General features: G+C 31.6%; 1 protein-coding gene across 1 annotated transcript in view; it reads right to left on the bottom strand.

Annotated features, from left to right (window-relative positions):
- The window catches only part of NPFR (Neuropeptide F receptor), a 55063-nt gene extending 47781 nt beyond the window's left edge, over window positions 1-7282 (bottom strand). Inside the window, exon 1 of the mRNA XM_068769433.1 lies at window positions 7094-7282. Coding sequence (XP_068625534.1) covers window positions 7094-7114 — 21 coding nt within the window. The 5' untranslated portion in view covers window positions 7115-7282. The remainder of the gene's footprint in view (window positions 1-7093) is intronic.
- Between the last annotated feature and the right edge of the window lie 12887 nt (window positions 7283-20169).

Raw genomic sequence — 20169 nt, forward strand, 5'->3', positions numbered from 1 at the left:
ACCTCCTTTAATTTTTCGTGATTTAAAAATTGTCTATTAAAATAGAGAATGAAAAGCAATCTTGTTTTCGGTAAAAAAGGAAGAACGGTAGGAGAAGAAGATAATAGAATATAACGAGATTGGTTTGATCATTACTGAAAAGGCTTGCCCGTATCAAGGTAATACTACAGGATGTGGGGCAAAACCTCCATGTATAGTAGATTATAGAGGCAGTAGATTATAGAGGCAATGTTATTAAATCCGAATAGTTATAATAGCACTCTTTCAGTCGCACTTAAGCCTGGGAAGCAAATGAAAAGGACAGAACAAATCAGTAGGCGTGAACAATTAAAAACAACTTACATAATCGTTTACACGTGTCTGCCTTTCAAAAATGTGTTATTTCATGATTATCTGTTACTCTCCGTAATCTTTATATTTATAACTAGATATACCAGCGACTTAATCCACGAGGAATTTTACAAGCAAATTATTTAGTGTATTTTTTCGTTTACGAATTTTTCTTAAACAAAAGTAGCAAATAAAGCAAATAAAGTACCTTTTTACATCAGCCACCTGCCAGTATAAGTCTAATTAAAACCGGTCTAACAATTTCAGAGATTAGTTAGAATAAACACATAGAGAGAAATTAAAGAAATGTTATTTTGGTACATGTACCGTTTATGTATTCATATGCATACATACTCCATTTTTATTTATTTGTAAAGATAAATTAGTCGTCATAACATTAACAAGTCATATCATGGAAGATATTAATTTTTGGCAACTACTCCCATGTTGTTTTTTTTATATTTTAAATAGAATCCTGTCTGCACATATAAAAGTCGTAAGGTGAATAAGGAAAAGTATATGTGTATCAGCAGTGTGAAACAGTAATAGACTGATATTTTGCTCCCCTGGAAATGCACTCTTATCACAATACTACCAAATTAATAAGATTGGTTATGTAAGTATATCTTAGTATTTACTTTGTCTGGAAAATATATTACAGCATGTACACAATTGTGTGTCCTATTGCTAACGTAGAAAACTATATTTTCTTCTTTTGCTTTAGATATTTGTCACATTAAAAAGTAATTATTATCTTATTAAACATACAAATGATAACGAATTCATATTCTTTTAAAATTAAAATAATATCAATAGTAAATTTGTACATAGTCAACCTACGCAAGATATTAAGAAAACGCAAACTAATTTCATACCACAGACAAGAATAAATTTGATTCAAAAATTCTTTTTTTTTAAATATATAGAACAGAAGATGTAATTTTTCAGTATTTTTATGGCGACATTTACGCGCGAAAGTGACATGAATGTTTTAAATATGGCCACCGTTCCGCTTCCTTGTTGCGATTGCGCCTAATAAATTTAAATAGTTCCAGATGGCCAGGGCCAGCCGGTAAGCATTGATTCAGTCCATTTAAATCAGTACATTCAATTAACATTTCCTTGTACGTAAACACAATAATTATTCAATGTCGGCATACATACATAGATTAATTAATTCAAGGTTATAGATGACATTGGCTTTTCTTGTTGTCTTGCGTTGCCTACGAAGCGTATAATATATGGCAAGAGTTTAAAAATAAATTAATTAACAATTTTACTACTCACGTCAGAACGTTGAAGCGATGTTAATTTATGTTGACCCCTAACAACTACAGCGGTCAATTGTCGATCACAAAATTTATTTATACATTTCTCATTTGATCCTCGTCACCATTTCAACCATAGGATGTTCACATCCAGGAAGCACCCTTCATCCAGCATCTTCTGATGTCCTATACAGCGTTTGTCGGTTTTTTAATCCTACATTTAATTCATAAATATAGCTGATTTTCAAAAAAATGAAATCGATATTTCTTTATTCGAATGGGCTGCGTGATTTGAATCATCGATTACTTAAACATTATATATAATATAAAAAACTATTAAGCTACCATCGGCTCAGAATGCTAATCTGCTGTGAAGAGCCAACCAGAAACTCAACAGCTACTCTTTTTAAATGGAACTTACCAATTTTTGATGTGTACATTATAATGACCAAACCATGTAAATAAATCAAGTTTTACCCATTTAGAACAACTAAAAACTTTTAAATGCTTTAAAAAGATTTATTTAATAATATATTTAATTTTGGCCTTAAAACTAAGAAAGCGAAAGTCTGCGATATCTCGTGGAACTTTATACAGTATACGCACATTGATTTATTATTATAATGGAATACGTCAGTTGCAACAGTTATTATTAATTAAAATTTGATATCTTTTACTTTTTAAGGAATATCGATCGATAAACTACTGCTTTAGTTTAAATGTATTTGTAAAATAAATAAATTTAAAAAATACACTCATCATCATATCACACGATAGATGCCCACTGCACGGCATAGACCTCCCCAATGATCACCACTATGAGCGTCTTGCGTTGCCTACATCTCGGTACGGTACGGTACTCGTCGGTCCACCTGATAGAGAGCGTACCCACACAGCTTCTACCGATTCGTGGTCACCACTTGAATACTTTCGGCACCAACGGCCATCGGTCGCATATGAGCGACGTGCTCCGCCTACTACCACTTCAGATATGCAATTCTTCGAGCTACGTCGATGACCGGGATTCTTCTGCGGATCTCCTCATTTCAACATAGCGTAGGTCTGGTCTATCCATTGCTTTCTAGGTGATCTTAAGCCTTATTATCCACACGTTTCGTATTCGTATTAGCAATACGAAACACACCTTCGTCTCCAGGAATTGCAGTATGTTGGAAGAGAATATGATTCGGAATTTTAATGTTTACTATATATCCATATATTTAGATTTTTTAATTTCTTCTTTATTTTATTTTCGATTTTATAAAACATGCCTTGACTATATTATGAATGAACATTAATTATAAAGGGCGTTTGAAAAAATGTTAATTTTCAATGAACCTTAAAAATAGCATTGAAATTATTATTAAATAAATTAACACCATGTATTTAAACAAATGTAAAATGTTATCTTAAATATATGTAATTAAAAATACAAGTGTTCCGTTGTACAATCAACGCATTCGATTATATCAATTTGTAACTCCTAACTGGTATGGCGTAGGCGTAGAAACTCAAAGGTCTGTTTCCTTCTGGTTCAAAACATTTTCGAGTATTCCTTTCCTCGCATGAATACTCCGTAAAAGGCATTTAAATGTTTCTATTGCGGCATATACTTGGAAAAATATCTTTATAATACACTGCAAGTATTTTTGGCATTAATTAGCTCTTTGCTGATATTATACGCTTCCCTGGGTTTGACCTTACTGAGCGCAGAAGACGTGCAGCAGCTTAATCTGCTTCAGGACGTTGTTAGAGGGATGCTGAAAATCCATATACCACTAAGAAAAAACATCTATTTAATTTTAAAAAGAATCCGCGGTGCATTTGAAATTAAAGATCCAAACGTTCAGTCCGTGGTCTTCATTTCAAAACCTTAAGAATATGCGTCCGTCAGTTCTGCGTAATCGACTCCTGAACCAATTATACAAGATGTAACACCACAGATTAAACGTGGTCCAGGGGTTAAGGACCTGTCAATCCATTTCACCATTTCAATAGTTTTAAGAATTTGTCATTTTAAAATTTAATTTCTTTTTTTTTTTGAAAATACATGCTTCCTTCAAGGAAGTTAATAATATAGTGTGACTGTTACGCCTACTCTCTTGATATTTTGTTTTAAATAAGCTGAATACCGGGCTTTCACAGCCTGTAATCGACCGTAATCGTTAAAGTATAAATTAAAAAAAAAGCGTTATTGTTAAAATTTTTAACAAAGTTAAATAGTAAAATTAATTTTAAGAAACTTCGGAATTAAAAAATCACATGAAAACTTTTTCAAACTTTTGCTAAAGCAACTAGGGTTCATTTAAAATAACTTCTGAAAATTAAATTTAACTAGCAACATTTTAAAATGTAATTGACTAGAGAAGCAACATAGTTTCAATATTTTAAATACGGAGATTTCCTACCACAAGTGTTTTGTTCAGCTAATTCTTTGAGTATTTGCGATTATTATTAGTGAATAATAGTTATTTTATGTTCAAAGAGGGGTTATAAGTGAGATATTGTCATGTTATCCTAGCAAAGCAATCTCCTCATTACTGATTCAAACTCGAAGAGTATGTATGTATATGTGTAAATATAATTTGTGTATATAATATCGTCCTATTCAAGTATCTGTTTATTAGTAACAAGGTAACAAATATAGTGTAAGCAAGTTGTAATGTATATATATATATATATATATAGTTTAAATTTGAATAATTTGTATTATTTCACTATTTAAATTTAAACAGATAATTCTATAAGCTAGCTCTATGTTCAGCAGTGGACGTCCTTAGGCTGAAAATATAATAATGTCAAATAAAATGAATATCTTTTCATTTCACGTTTTTATTTTGTTTAAGAACCAAACAAATAATGGCTCGCATTCCGTGCGGGCTGTTAGAATTTTTGAAAGTTAAACACTGCATAAGTTTTCCAATAAAACACCGAGCTATTCCGGTTCAACCGATGCCCGCGGAGATGGCGTTATTAAGGCGGTATATTAGTACTTCTTAGTGTTTATTTAGGTTTCATAAATCTTTATATCAGATGGGACATTTTAGTTGTAGGCTACTGCGATATACGTTCGTAGATCGTATATTGCGGTAGTGTTCTCAAAGTGTGTATCATGTAATAAATTTTATTTTCCTTTATTTTCTCAAATAATGCTATTTCCTTCTTTAGTTTTCTTTAGATAAATGATGATGTAGATGTTGACAGCGCGTCATAGCAATATTAAGGGGAGGCCAGGGCCTTACAGTGGGCATTTGTTTACACATTCCGTTAAAACATGTTAATTTAAAAAAAAATTATCGTTGAAAATTCCGGACATCATTTAATGATTAAAAAAGTAATTAAAACTTTAGTCATCAAACATTAAATGCGATTTCGTGGTAACTAAAGAAGTTATATAATAAAAATACTATAAATTAACTATTCTATCATTAATATGGTGAATTTTACGAATTTTCTCTATTGCTAAAGAAAGACTGATTTTAATAATATTTAAAAGTATATGACTCATTCGATTTTAATGATTTTATGAATTCATTCATAGAATAAAATTATATGTACTAAGTGTTAACATGAGTTTTGGTTAAGTAAGATTTTTGACGTTAATAGTAATGTTTAAGTTTTAAATTAATAGGAAATCGGCCTTGTTAAGGTCGTCTGCTGGCGCTAGAGGCAGGCCGCTTCCTGCTGGGGCTATTGGTGATATATAGGGGAGGTATGTGCCCATCAGTGGACGTCTTAGGATTGAAATGATGAAAAAGTTGATGATATAAAGGGTATATATTACAAAAGCGCAGTATAGGACTCCCACCCACAATGTGTACAGACGCTCCTGTCAAAGCCATTGGAAGACACTGAAAAAAGGCTGCTTTTAACCATTTCGGATGAGCAATTCTTGGAACAACGTTGATGATCTTGGCTCTTCTGCGGATCTTTTCATTCCTGATTTGATCTCGCAGCGAAACTCCGAAATTCTCTCCGATGCTCTCTGGGTAAACGTTATATTATATCCTAATGATTATTTTTAGTTCTCTTTAAATTAAACGTTATTACTAAATTTTTACAATAAAGTAGTAGTTATTTTAACATTATTATTATTGTTTTAACCTTATTCAAACACAGCTATATTAAAGTAATTCTAGTACTACATTCCTGTTCTCTGTAGGTGCGTTTGTTAGTCTAAAAAGATCTCCCCTGGCATTCTCCATTGCTGTTCATTGTTTCTTTTTTTTGTTGTTAACTTAATTACTATACTTTACATTTCTAAAATTCAGTTCTTCGCGTTGACTTGACGCATTGGTAAACTGTTTTAGTTGTTACTTGTTTTGCGCTTAGATTATCTAAGAGTTGTTAAATCCATTTAACCTTTTTTCTATAGGGTTATTTTGTTTTATAATCAATTTTTACGCTGTGCTCTCTTTTTTCCTATTTTCATCTAGCTTTGGTATAGATTGGTAGACCTTCACTGCTTGGAATAGGAGACCTATTCCAACCAATCCCTGCAGGTTTCAAATGAGATTGGCAGGAAGTGTCCGGGATCCAGGTTGTCAGTCCACTTAATAGATGGACGCTCCAGAACTTAGACTGTCCATTGCCACTTTTACTTGCCAAACCTTGGACTATATCGGTTACTTTCGTATATGAATTCTAGAATGTTGTAATAAGGTAATAAATATGTTAAACACGTTTTAATGTGTGAGTACCGTATGCGCTGTGGGCGTTAAATCTGCGTAAACATATCAAAGTTATGGGATGATAGATCGAGGGTTGGATAACTTACGTCAATCATGTATAAGAATATCGTATTATAAATATATGCAAATACTTAGAGAATTATATAAAATAATGATTATGCTCGTAATAAATATTTCTGAAATCTATCCACATTAAATACGCGTCAGGCCATTCAAAATTAAAATTTCATTGTTAAAATGTGTATAATACTTATATATACTATATTTTTTCAAACATTCTGTAAATAAATTATCAACGCTAAAATAAATTAAAATTATAATGAAAAATAATTAATAGAACTTAATACACATTTAATATTATTTAATAAGTTCTATATAAAAGAGGGTTGTGTGTATTTTTATTATTTATCTTTTGACTTTTAATTTCTCAAATACGTTTAAACAATCATACTTATAATATTTACTATTCTGTTGGTAACAAGATTAAATTATATACTATTTTAATTAAATTATTTTTAAATAAATAGGGAATATATAATAACAAGTACGTATTACTAAGACACCGAACGACTAAGCACCATGAACAATGTTTTGTGTATGTCTACATTAATTTTAATTACTTTTACGTAAACGCAATATCAGTTCAAAACTCTTTTTCAACCTAATGCGCTCCACTGTACCTGGCGTCGAATTTCGTTGAACAATAACTGGTTTTATTCTAATTTTATAAAAATAATAATTAATGTTATCTTAATACAAAATTTATTTTTAATTTAAATAAAATTAAAGGGCGTTAAAACTTACCATATCATCATAAAAAGGCATCAGGATGGTTAAAATGCGCTGCACGTGATAAAAGCATAACGTCCAGTTTACGTAAAAACCGCTACAAAGAGGTTGAATAGATCTTTGGCCATGGTGGTGATGACCATCATGCCTAATCCCACCTATTTTGACCACTAAACACTTTTGTAACCATTGAAAAAAAAAACACTTCACATCGCACTATATAAAATAAGTATTAAAATCAACTTTTTTTAGGAAAAATAAAAAGAGAACTATTTATTTAAATTAAAGGAATACATATAAAAATATTTGATAAATAAATTTGAATATAAAATAAAACCAAAACTTTCGTAAGTATTCGTAGTTGTGATCGTTTCAGAGGAGGCGCGCGCTCGCTACAAATCCTGAAACGAGACTGGCAAGAAACTCCACGCCGCTTCAGTTGGTTGGGCCGATGCGTTTATCGCGTTTATCACAATGTACGAAAAACACAGACATATAGAGCTACGTTCCAAAATAATAAGCCGTTTTCTGCTTAAATTTAATATGTACTTTATTCTGAATATTTTCGCTGAGCTTTCGAAGAATCGATGAAGTATTAATGTTTTTTTTTAATCTCAAATGACAGTATTTATTCAATTTGTTCATAAAGAACGATGACTTTCCTTTATATTTAAACAAAAAAAAATTTAAGAACTGTTCCCTACCGCCATTTTTCTCATGGAATGATTAAAAGTTTATAAAATTCACATGTTGTTTATTAGCATAGATTTTACTTTACATGTTAGTATTTGTTCACTCCGCTAAGTTTTACATCGAATGACTGAAAGGTAACTTAAAATGTAATTTTAAATTACAAGAACGACATATTCCATAAGAAGGATAAAAATGCATTCGAGGACTTTATTTTTCTATATATTTATATATTTATTTAATTTCGCCGCTCTACCTAGGTGAATCGATGTCATTATAGTAATCCATCGGTTGGCAATTTAAAAAAGAGTTAGTAATTGACAAAATAATTTCCAGATAATGAGCAGCAGCGACCTCTGCGTACTAAAATACACTGTGATCGCCAACCCGCCTGCCAAGCGTGGCAATTATGAAATATTCCCTCATAAATATCTGTAGGGGAGGACCGTGCGTTTATGTGCTAAAACGATAACCACATATATATATATATATATATCGAATTTCATGGACATTGCACCCATCGAAATTCGAACTCTTATAACTTGATGACCGTCCGCTCCATTTTTTACACGAAGTACACACTATAGATGTTTTAGAAAAATTGTCATTTTCTTTAACACCCCCATTTGTATTTCTGATGCCTATTCCTATTCATTTGTTTTTAGATAGACTGTAACCATGTATTTCTTAAAAGTAAAGGAACCCTTTACAGTTTATTCGCCTGTAATCGATCAACAAATAATGTGTATATTTAGGTGCATCTAAAAACCACTTTAGATGAATTAACTGCATTTAAATATTATTTCACAGGATCAATACAATCGCCATGTCATACACACGCTTCATTTAACTATAATTTTTATGATATTTATTGACCTATTATATAATATTTTTAACAAGACGCGATTTTACTAAAAGTTATATGAAGGGTATAAATTAAATAATGACTCAATATTTTTATCATATATATAAATAGGTTACCTACTCTTTTAGAAGTTTTCAACGAGCGTAAATAATTTTTAATGCCAAGGGTTAAGTAAGCTCGTTTATCGTGTACAAAAATATCTTTTGGTGACGGCAAATGTTGATTCAAATTGATAATAATAATCCAAAAATAGCTTTTACTGTAATATAATTAGTTTTTATATAAATATAGATCAAATATTAAATTCAGTAAAACATATTAATTGCAATTATTGATTTAAATTAGATTATTTTTATTACAAGTCTTCATTTACATCGGTTATACAAATGATGATATGCATACAATCACTATACATCATCATCGTAATTTCAGCTGAAAGATGTCCATTGCTGAACGTTAGCTTTCCTATATATTTAACCAGCGTTTTCCAACAAACGTGTCAAGGCTGTATCTCCAGCTTGTGTATCTAACGCTGTATTTTGCATTATAAATATTTCGTTTTTAATATATATGTATATAAAAAAACCGATTTCCAACCCTTTCTCTAACTTGGGGATCAGCAGCAAAAAAATTGTCGCTTGCAAAAAGAATACCGTTTGTACTTGTTCTATTTTTAAATGATTTTTTTCTCTGTCTTCATCATAAACAAATTAATAAACGTGGAGAATGTTCGGGACTTGGCGCTACAATAATGCCTCCAATCTACAAAGTTCAAACTCAAGCTAGACCACTCGGTAATATTTTAGACAAACAGACTTGTCAAGGGTAGTGAGGCACACCCAAAATCCAAATGTCGCACGCCTACCAAGAATATATCATACTAGGAACCTCACGATATCGTGATTAAACTATGTATGCAAAGTGATAAAATTAAGGAGGTGGGAGGCTGTGAAATTACTAACCTCATCACGACCATGACTGCTCCCTCAAAAACATACGACTAAGAAGAATAGAGTACGATTTTAATCTTCTGGGTTTGCGATTTTTTGAACAGTTGTCAACTCGCTAATTCTATAATATAATTCTTATCATATGAAATAAAAAAGTTATTAGTTCCTTAAAAATTACAATTGATTGAAGTCACGATTAAACGATTAATCTATTTTACTATTATTTGAAACTTGTACGATTGGAGCAGTAGGATATTAGTTAACTAATTGCATACGCAAATTCAATTCGTGATTAATTATCTAGTGTGCATATTTCGTGATTTAATAATGTTATCAATGCTTACAAACTGGTTCTGATATACAGAACATAAAGGTATAAAAATATGTGACTTTAAATAACAAATAAACATACTCGCTATATTAATGTTACGAGCAAATAGCAACCATAATAACACACATATAAACAAAATGATATGTATATTCTGGCAAAGTAATATATTGATACGCGTCAGGACAAGGCTCGAAAAGATAAATTAATTTACGCAAATGAGGTAAGAAAAGGACGAATATTTAGCCACTTGTGCACATGCAGTGATCGTCGTGCAACAAAGTGCACCGCCCGCCAGCCCGCTGATAAATGCGTATGCGGCAAACAATGCGAATTACACAACTGCCACCGTTAATTCACTCAACACGCGTTTCATCTCTCCACGGGGCATCTTCAGGAGTTATGTTACACCGATTAGTGCCAAACACAGAGGACATGAGGTAACAATAGCCAATAGTCTAGTAAATCCCAGGACACCCTTAGTATTTACGCCACGAACTCTACTTCAACTCATAGTAACGTGTCGACTATTGCTTCGTTGTTGCCGTGAGACATCAGATCAAAAGTATCTCCGCCTTCCACGAAGTTCGTCGATAAATACTTGAGGTATGTAACTTCTAGATGGTTCTACGAGGAGTTGGGAGATAAGGTAAGGAAACATTAAAGCCACCTTATCGACGAGCCTATATATTTGTACTTTATTTAATTTCTCCGCCAATTAGCTACAGTGAAAGATGCAATAAAGCGAAGCACACACAGTAGTGTTCGCATAACTATATTGCCTTAATTGCCCCACCTGTACCTTTTTTAATTTCGCTCTAGCAAACATGAATGGATAGTTCATAGAATTCGGCCTTTGTTCCCAGCGGTATCCTTAGTGCTAGATATTTAAACCGTATTCAGAATACATAAAAGCAAAATGATTACACACCACCCTAATAATAAACATACAATCATAATAATATGTTCAGAGTTATACGTGTAATAGCTTCCAATATATATTTTTTTAAATGTTTAATGTCAAATGTGTTGTACATTTCCCCCTTTAAAGGTTTTACACCAACAGTTAAACATGCTTTATATCAACACGATAATAATATTACATACAGACACAATTATAAGTAATAGAAAATAAGTTATAGTTCCTATTGACATATTAAGACAGTCATCGGGAATTTCATTTCCGTTCTCATTTATCCTTGTTCCTTTAACAACTTTCTCATTTCCTGAAACACGCGTCTTTATATTAGAGATGTATTTAATTTCTTCATTACATTTATCTCCACAGACACAACAACGAAAAAAAGTTTAATTACGAGTTCCCAGTGTAAGGAAGGTAAATTATCTAAATAAATTCGAGAAAGAATAATTCTTCAGCAGGAATTCGGAGAAACTTTGTTTGTATTGTGAAATGGTCTTTAATATAACAGAGGTAAAGTCCTAAATACATCACACGCGAGTTAAGTTACTTTTTTATACTTTGAACAAACTAACCTTTTTATTAAGTCTTACTATGATCAAACCGTAAATAACAACTGAGTTATAGTTGAGTTTTTATAAGTAGTGAGGTTGTAGTATAAAATATAATTGATGTTCAAACTAACACACATTCACACGCATCACCTTCCATACACAAACACGCACACAGATTACAAACACACGCACCCGCCCCTACAGGCACAATAGTGTCCAAAAAATAATGTAATATATATGGCACTGAAATGTGGTATCCCACTATGGGCCTCTTTGTGTAAGCTCATAGTTGCTGAATCAACTATGGAGAAAGCTGTTCTATTTCTCTACGAGATTGAATCATAATTGTGGAGATCCGTAGAGGTATAATACTATCCGACGTAGCGAAGCAGATAGTAAAGTTATGTTGAGATAGGAGTACAAGGTAGATAAATGATCTTTTTACGGTCGTCGGAAGACGCTGAATGAAGACCACCTTCATTCACCTCTCTTAGCAATTTACAGGTCTATGTCCAAGACGATATCATGAATAAATGTTGTATTGTGACACTTAAAAATTGAAATATACTGTCAATTCGGTTTTTCGTTTATAAATGAATGTGTGTGTTTATATATAAAATTGCCGGCTGCCGAATTTACGTGACCATTTTATACCAACAACTACTATAGTAAGAAGATATGCATATTTTAATGGACGCCCACCCAACGTAGAACTTTACGTAATCCGTTCTTTGCTTGCCTTTGCTTGGCAAAACCACCAAATTCCAGTACCAAATTTCATATCTCTAAGTCTAATGGTTTCTACCATATAAATTACATGTGTAAAAATTTCTTAGATACGAAGACATGTGTTTATATAGACAGGTATATATTATATCCCTATACCATCTTTATTTAAAAATCTATGTCAAACTAAAGCCTATCTGAAAAAAACACTACATGCAATTACTTTGCCCATTGTGCGTTACTATTTATTTATATATCTTTTTATACGTTGTACATGTATTTTTAAATAAAGAATATTGTTGTACAAAAGGTCAACGTATTTAGGATATACAATTGTAGTCTAATAGATCTATTTCCTGTCTATAACAACTTCTTTATATCTGTGTCATCTTTTGACAGACTCCTAATGGCTTCCTTGTGGATAGTCAAAATGTCAACGACCTGACTCTTTAATTGGGGTACAAAGGTCGATGATTCTATTGCAAGATAAGTAAAATTCAAATTTATTAAATGAAATATAATACGGGTTTAATAATACGTCTTAAAATTCTATATAACTTTTTTAATTATAATCGTTTTAATACGAGTCATTTCAACCATTTTGCTGTTACTGCGTTTTATAAGAGTATTACGCATTTTCTATGGAATATGCTTGATTTTTTTTTTCATTATGTAAAAATCAAGTACGAGTATAGATAAGTATATTTTTAACTTATGGGGTGATTATATGGACAGAGCATTCATGGTGATCATAACAATGTTGTTTTCTGCCAAAAAGAATTTATTTCCTTTTGAGTTTTAATTCTTGTTAAAGTGTGTATTTTTTACCTCTTTCTGTTATAAATAATATTATGAACCATGAACATATCTTTGACATAAAGTATGTAAATATTCTTGTATTTTAAAGAGTTTTAAAATAGCGGCGTGTATAGAGTCGCCTTCGTTCTGAGTGTTTAGCAGCTTACAGAGACATGAAAAACATAATCCTACGAGTATTTCAGTTTTGACCGGCGTAAATGTTGACTAAAATCTAAAATCGTCACAATATTCTCCACTTTTTAACTTAATTTTATCATAAATACAGCTCGCTACTTCTTTCGACCCCTTCATTGCAATTTGTTCATTGCATAAATTATTTGTACCAATTATCTTCACAATATTGAAGACTGATAAGTAATATACTTTCAACCTTTTGCTGTAATAAAATAGATTAATTCCACAACTCGGGGACAACACATTTTGTAAAACAAGAGTAACGCAGAATATTTTCGTGTCATTTTTGAAATCGCATTTATCCTTTTCTTTTAAGAATCTAGCCTGATTTTTGCAGACTATATGATTACTAAAAAAACACTTTAATTTCAGAAGTCACAGATTTGTTTTTAAAAAAATGTAAAATATGCCGTTGGCGTTTTTTGGCTGGTGAAATGATAAAATAATATTTTTGATTACCACAACACTGTATTACTATTATATTATATATATATATATATATTTCTTTGTATAATTTGAACATTTGCATAAAACTTAAAAACAGTTTTTTAAATAAAGTTTATTAATGTCTTTGCGACAATAATAAAATTTAACCGGTTTCAAGGACTTGACGTGGTCTAGCACACTTTTGATCATTTCGGCCTCAATAGATGTTTTATGGTGATCAAACGATATATAAAAAAAACGCACGAGAATTTCCCGCGTTTAAGTATTTAACTAATCTTCAAACCTTGTACGTTAAAATTAATATTATATATGCCTTTACACTATCATAAAAAATGATCTATCTAAGCTAAAATCTTTTTTTAATAGCTCACATGATTAATTATATCGATAAGATGCGTTTGCGATAAAAAAAATGTTATTTTGGCCCATATACAGAGGACCCAGCGATAGACAAGACGTAGGTAAGCCCCACGCTAGATGGACCGACGGTATAGTTAAGGTAGGTATGTCGATGGTTCCAGGCTGCGCAAGATCAATTGTCGAGGCGATGTTTGGGGGATACCGATACATTACAGGGGGCTTCTATCAGTTATAATAATGATGATGTACGTGAATACTGCATGGAAACAACCACTATTTCTCAGAATTTTTAGAAACTACAAAATGTTTTAATCAAAGACAAAATTTAGGGAGAATTGTTCATAGCTGGAAAATACTCGACGTGGTAAAAAAATCCTGTACTGAAAACGGGGCGATCGAAATAGACTGTGAAAGGCTTTCAAGATTTTTGTTATTAATTGTTATACATTATAGCAGACCGTTTAGGACCTTATTAAAAATATAAATGATAACGTAATAAGTAAGTCCTCGGTGTAATATAATTTTTATTTATATTATAGTTATATTATTTATAAAGTTAGATCAATTTCTATTGACTAAACCAAGCGCTTTGCTGGCTTTAGATATAATCAAATCAATTTTTTTTAAATACAAGTCTAAATTAATAAGTTTTCCCACCCCTTGTTTACAGCACACGTTACTGCAGAACTATTTGGATCTATAAGGATCTCCTCATTCCGGATTCGATCTCGCATAGTAATCTCTCGTTAAGTGGCTGGGAGCTTTTACCAATGCGTGTACTTATTTACAAAATATAGTCGTATTATGATGTAAATCACACATTTATTGATAGATCTATAATAATTATTTGCAACTGTAATGTATCGAATATAAATAATTTATTTAACATCAATCAATAAAGATTGAACAAAAAGTCCCATTGCTACAAAATTTAAGACAGGCTTACAACGATTGTGCTTCGAAATTTCATTACAAAGATATTTATTACACATTTTACTGCTTTCATGTCTTCATTCAGAGGCAGATAAACCATGGCTATTCGTTAGGAATGGAAAAGGAGAAAGTAAATAATTGGCTGAAACAATATTTTATATGCTGATGTTTTCTGAATAAATACAATTGTCTGTGACCTCAGCGGATTAGGGTCCAATTACCATATTTTTATTTAACACGCCTGTATAAAGAAGATCATTCTCTGGTACATTATTTATGCCTGCGACTAAAAATAAAAATATGTTAAACCTTTTTAAAATGAACACAATAACACAATACGAATTTTAATTAGCTATAGGGTGAACTAGATATTCACCTTATGACATATCATATATATCAATTGACCGTAATGAAGTATTATTGTCCATCTATACATACCGAAAAACATGTTTAATTTGTGATATATATTTTTAAACGTATAAAGTATATACGCTGACTCGTGTTTCGCCAATAGATGGCGCTGGAACGTATTCGTTTTGTAACAACTATCCGATCACAACAAAAATCATGCATATAAGTCAAATTATCACCCTATAGCTCGAATAGTTTCTTGTCTGAAGTAGCAGTGGGCGGAGAATATTGTTCGTGAAGCCGCCGGCCCTTGGGGCTAAAAAGTCCTCAAGTGGTTCGAGAGACCAATGCCTTGCAATGAACGTCTAACAACCAAAAAGAAGGAGAATCATCTTGTATCTCACCACTGCTGTTTTCGAAGCACTTCAGGAAAGGTGCAGGTTACACTGTTGTACCTCTCGTTCCTACCTCTACATCCTCTTTATACAGACTCACAATTAATATATTCCTTGTTATTTCGTTCACTAGGTTGTAGTATTTATTCACCGTAGTTGTGTAAATATAAATCTAGAACTTTATTTACTTATTATACCTATATTCGATTGCTCATACAATATTTTCATACATTATTTTCTCATCTATAATCTATTACAAAAAAAGTACTGTACCATATTTTATTTATTAATGAAATATCTCTGTCGTCGTTCCACAAATGAAGCAAATAGTTTTTTCGTACATGACATCGATTGTTCTATCGACAATCTAAATTTTCACTAATGGCGTATAGACAGATGTTCCTTTTCAAATTAATGTCAATCATACATAAGGGTCTGGCGCTATTTGGTATAAATATAATATTGTAAGATTCCACTCGCTATGAAGGAAATTATTTACATATGCGTGTATTTTCCTTGTATAATAATGTTTTGATATTCCACACAATATTTTTTTAAGAAAATTAGAATATTATTATTAACTAATGTATAGGTACGTGTTACTGAAGTTTACAAAATCGACATTAATTACCGATGTTTCGGATTTTTCAAATTCCACTTCACTTATAATTGTTCGTGCGATAATATTTCCGATAAATTTACTTACACTTGCACTAACTTCGATCGTACCAATTGGCAAAAATTTTTAAGACAACTGTTTGTGATTCCGGTATCAAAATGTATGATACAACTGTAACCAATGACGAATTTGTATACCGCGGTAACAAGTGCCTTATAGCTATTTCTTCTACGTCTACGCTGGTAAATCACAAGATTAATAAGTCGTACATTACATCTTCAGATCAAGCGTGAATATAATACGTGATACTATATTCTAAAGGCTTGGATATTGATATCACAAAATACTCGTTATTGAATAGAGAATGGTCTATGTTTTGACTCGTCAACGTTGTAGTCAATGACGAAAGAAGTTTAGAATTAGATCATTAATTTCAATTTATAGCATAAATATATCCAGTAAATTCTGTTATTATGTATTTTCAATTTCCGATTTTTTAAACGAAAAAAAATAGATATGTATTTGGATCATTAAATGCGTTTTTATTTAAGTTTATATTTTTCAATATAATGTGTTTCAGGTCAAGATAATAGTGTATTACGAGTATTACAATGTTTTTTTTATTACATGTATGGGACTAGTATGTTCGTGCAATGTTTTCTTTAAAAAAGATAAATAAGAATCATGTTTTAGCGCAAATATTTTTAAAAATAGATGAATTACAATAGTGTGTACAAGATTTTTTAGGCAGATAAATGGGAAAATTGCAATATTTTTTTAAAACAACTACAGAATTTTAATTTTTAATAATTGTGCTAACATTGTAAAAAGTTTTAGGAAGAGTGTTAAAAATAAAAATTAAGCGATTTAAGATCCACTCCAGAACCTAAAGGCTTCTGCAGCCATTTGTTTTATTATTGTTATAGCCTACAGCAAAACAGCAATTGTTCACAAAAAAAACCCTGTCTAGATGTTGATCACTGTAATGATACAAGAAGAGGCTGAGCAGAGAAGGAAAAAGAATATTTGAATATTATTATTATTACTCGATTTCCTCTCTACAGAATAAAAAAAAACTAATTTATTTAAAATTTTGTATTAATTTTTTATGTAAATTTTGAGCGACATAGACTTTAGGATTTTATTAATAGTTTAATAAACACTCTTTAAAATTATGATCGTTGAAAAAATAGTTGTTGCGAAATATATTATATATTAGTTTATAGCATTTTTGCTGTTATTATCTACCGCATTAAATACAGTTAGTGCATTCATCATACTTGCCTATAAGGAGTTCTCTAGTACGCTGTTCACATTGTCTAAAAATGCGGAGGAAATCTCTAAAAGCTCATCATTACGGGTAAGATCAAAGGTAAGATCACGGGGAGACCATAATACTTTAGACGGAAAAAATACTATACACGTCATACATACTATACAAAACCCGATGACGCAAGTTGGTCAAGCGTAAAGAGTCAAGATCCTCAAAAACCATCATTATGACGTGGAGAGGAGAAACGAATCCAGTAAAACAAGGGCATTGGATTTAGTTGACAAGTCATATAAAATCTTTTTTTTTTTCAGATGAAATAACAAAACATTTTAAGGGTAAAAGCATTATTAACCTAATCCGATTACCAGATAAATCTTCACGTATCTTTTGTGAACGAATTCCTCGTTAAATCTGAAAAATGTTTTCGTCTCGAGCTATATAGATAAACCCATATACTTTTTTTTTCTTTAAACATGTTAAAGGATATCGGATAAAGTAAGGGGTTACATTGATTTTACTAAACACGTAATGGATTCAACAACATTTTATAGAAGTTTTAATTGGATTTTTTTTGTTTGATTATTTTTTATTAATAGGTAAAATTTAATGTTATGGTAACACGGATGGTGTGAGTGTGAGTTGCATATGTACATTGATTCATTTCGACCATTGAAAAATGATAACAAAACCCGTATGGTTTGTTACGGTCTGTCCTCAGATCAGAATGGATTTGAGACCCTGGTTTCTTAAAGTTGAAGGATTTCACGGGGAATTCCATTTTTTTCTAGATTCATTAATATGGCGTTAGAACCATCAGCGTTCAGACATTCATCTTATGATTGTACATAATGAACATAGAATTATAATATAAAAAATGAAATAAATTAATACATCCGTTACTCAATCTGATAATAATTTATCTATGTGCACTACATTTAGGAATTAAAAAAGTTTTTTTATATCTAACTACAAGTAGTGAACCAATTGATATCCTTCCATAAGCTGTCATTCAAAAATCTTCATAAAAATAAACATTGCGAAAAAATATATATATAAACTAATTTGAATTATTTATTTAGGCATAGGTGGTACTTTTATGACGTCATTGTTTCTCTTTTTTTATGTAACCTTTTTCACGGTCCACGGGTTATGACGTAATAAAAACAGATATAGCGGCTGTTTTAATGCCACGGGCAGGTCCTAATTTATCCTGAAGCGTTTTCGTCATGGATACACGTGACACCTTCTTTTTTTGAACTTCGAACGAGTGACTTGTTCGACCGAATTTTCATTAATTTGTTGTTGTTAATTTTTGTAAACGTCCTGGCCACAGTCAAGAATTTCTACCATATACACTTTTCGTTATAAAAAAATTAATCTATTCGTCTAATCTTTATACTTTATAAGAACTCGCATCTGTTGTACCTAAACACAGCATAAATACGTAACTTTTCGCTGTTTGATGGTCTGGAGATATCGATTTTAAAAGATTTGTCACAGGACTTACTACTTACTTATTCGTTAAAAACATTCTGGATATAAAAGAAGACTTTTCCAATTCTTCTATGACTTTTCTGTACGCAATGGTTCAAATTTCATATCCTCATTGAAGTATGAACGAGATTTAACAAACCAAATTTAATTAATCTTATATTAAAATATTTTATAAACGAGATTCTTTCAGAAATGAGGGGATACGCAGAAGAATTAAAGTTACTGATGAAGCTTGTAAAATGCTCGCTTCAAGTGATAGGTCGGGGCACAGTTTTCATGCAACCGATGGCTGATGGAGAAGAAAAGTGTGCGAGTGATGATCATGAGCTGGTAGAAGCGGAATAGGTAAGCCCCCACTAGATGGATCGAAGACTTAGTCAAGTAAGAAAAGGACCAATATTTAGCCACTTCCGCACATGCAGTAGTAGTCGTGCAACAAAGTACTTAGTAACATAACTCCTGTAGATGCCCCGTGGAGGGGTGAAACACGTGTTGAGTGGTTTAACGGTGGCAGTTGTGTAATTCGCATTGTTTGCCTCATACGCATTTATCAGCGGGCTGGCGGGCGGTGCACTTTGTTGTACGACTACCACTGCATGTGCGGAAGTGGCTAAATATTGGTCCTTTTCTTACTTAGGATGGACTTCCGCAAGGTAACGCCTGATTCCATTAAAGACTTAGTCAAGGTCGCGGGACGTAACTGGATATGGACAGCACAAGACCAGCCATTGTGGTTATCTTTAGAGGAGGCATATGTCTTCCAGATGTCGTCTGTCAGCTGATATCATGACGATAATGGACCACCAAATTAAGAAGATAAGGATTCCATTAATTGTATGAAAAGCAATGCGGGCTATTTAAATATTATATTAAAACCCTTTATACAATATTACCTTACGGTTTTGTTGTGTTCCATGTAATTGGAATGTAACATTTAATGGTTATCGTCCGTGCTTGAACTTCACGCAAATATTTGCATTAATGAATCGTATCGTATATTTACTTCGTACCGGTATCCCTGAATAAATAAGTATCATATTGAAAATGGAACAATTAAGTTATTCCATTTTCATTACAATTTTTGTTAGTATTCATTAATTTAATATTAATCTAATGTTTTTATTAAAAATAAAAATTAATTTGGATACATCGTATTCCTGTCAGCAATTTATAAATAATTACACTTATCAGACG

Source organism: Battus philenor, unplaced genomic scaffold (genome assembly GCF_028537555.1).
Source record: "Battus philenor isolate CCGP_79_NKW_IND1 unplaced genomic scaffold, ilBatPhil1.0.hap1 SCAF_28, whole genome shotgun sequence".
NCBI classification, from domain to species: domain Eukaryota; kingdom Metazoa; phylum Arthropoda; class Insecta; order Lepidoptera; family Papilionidae; genus Battus; species Battus philenor.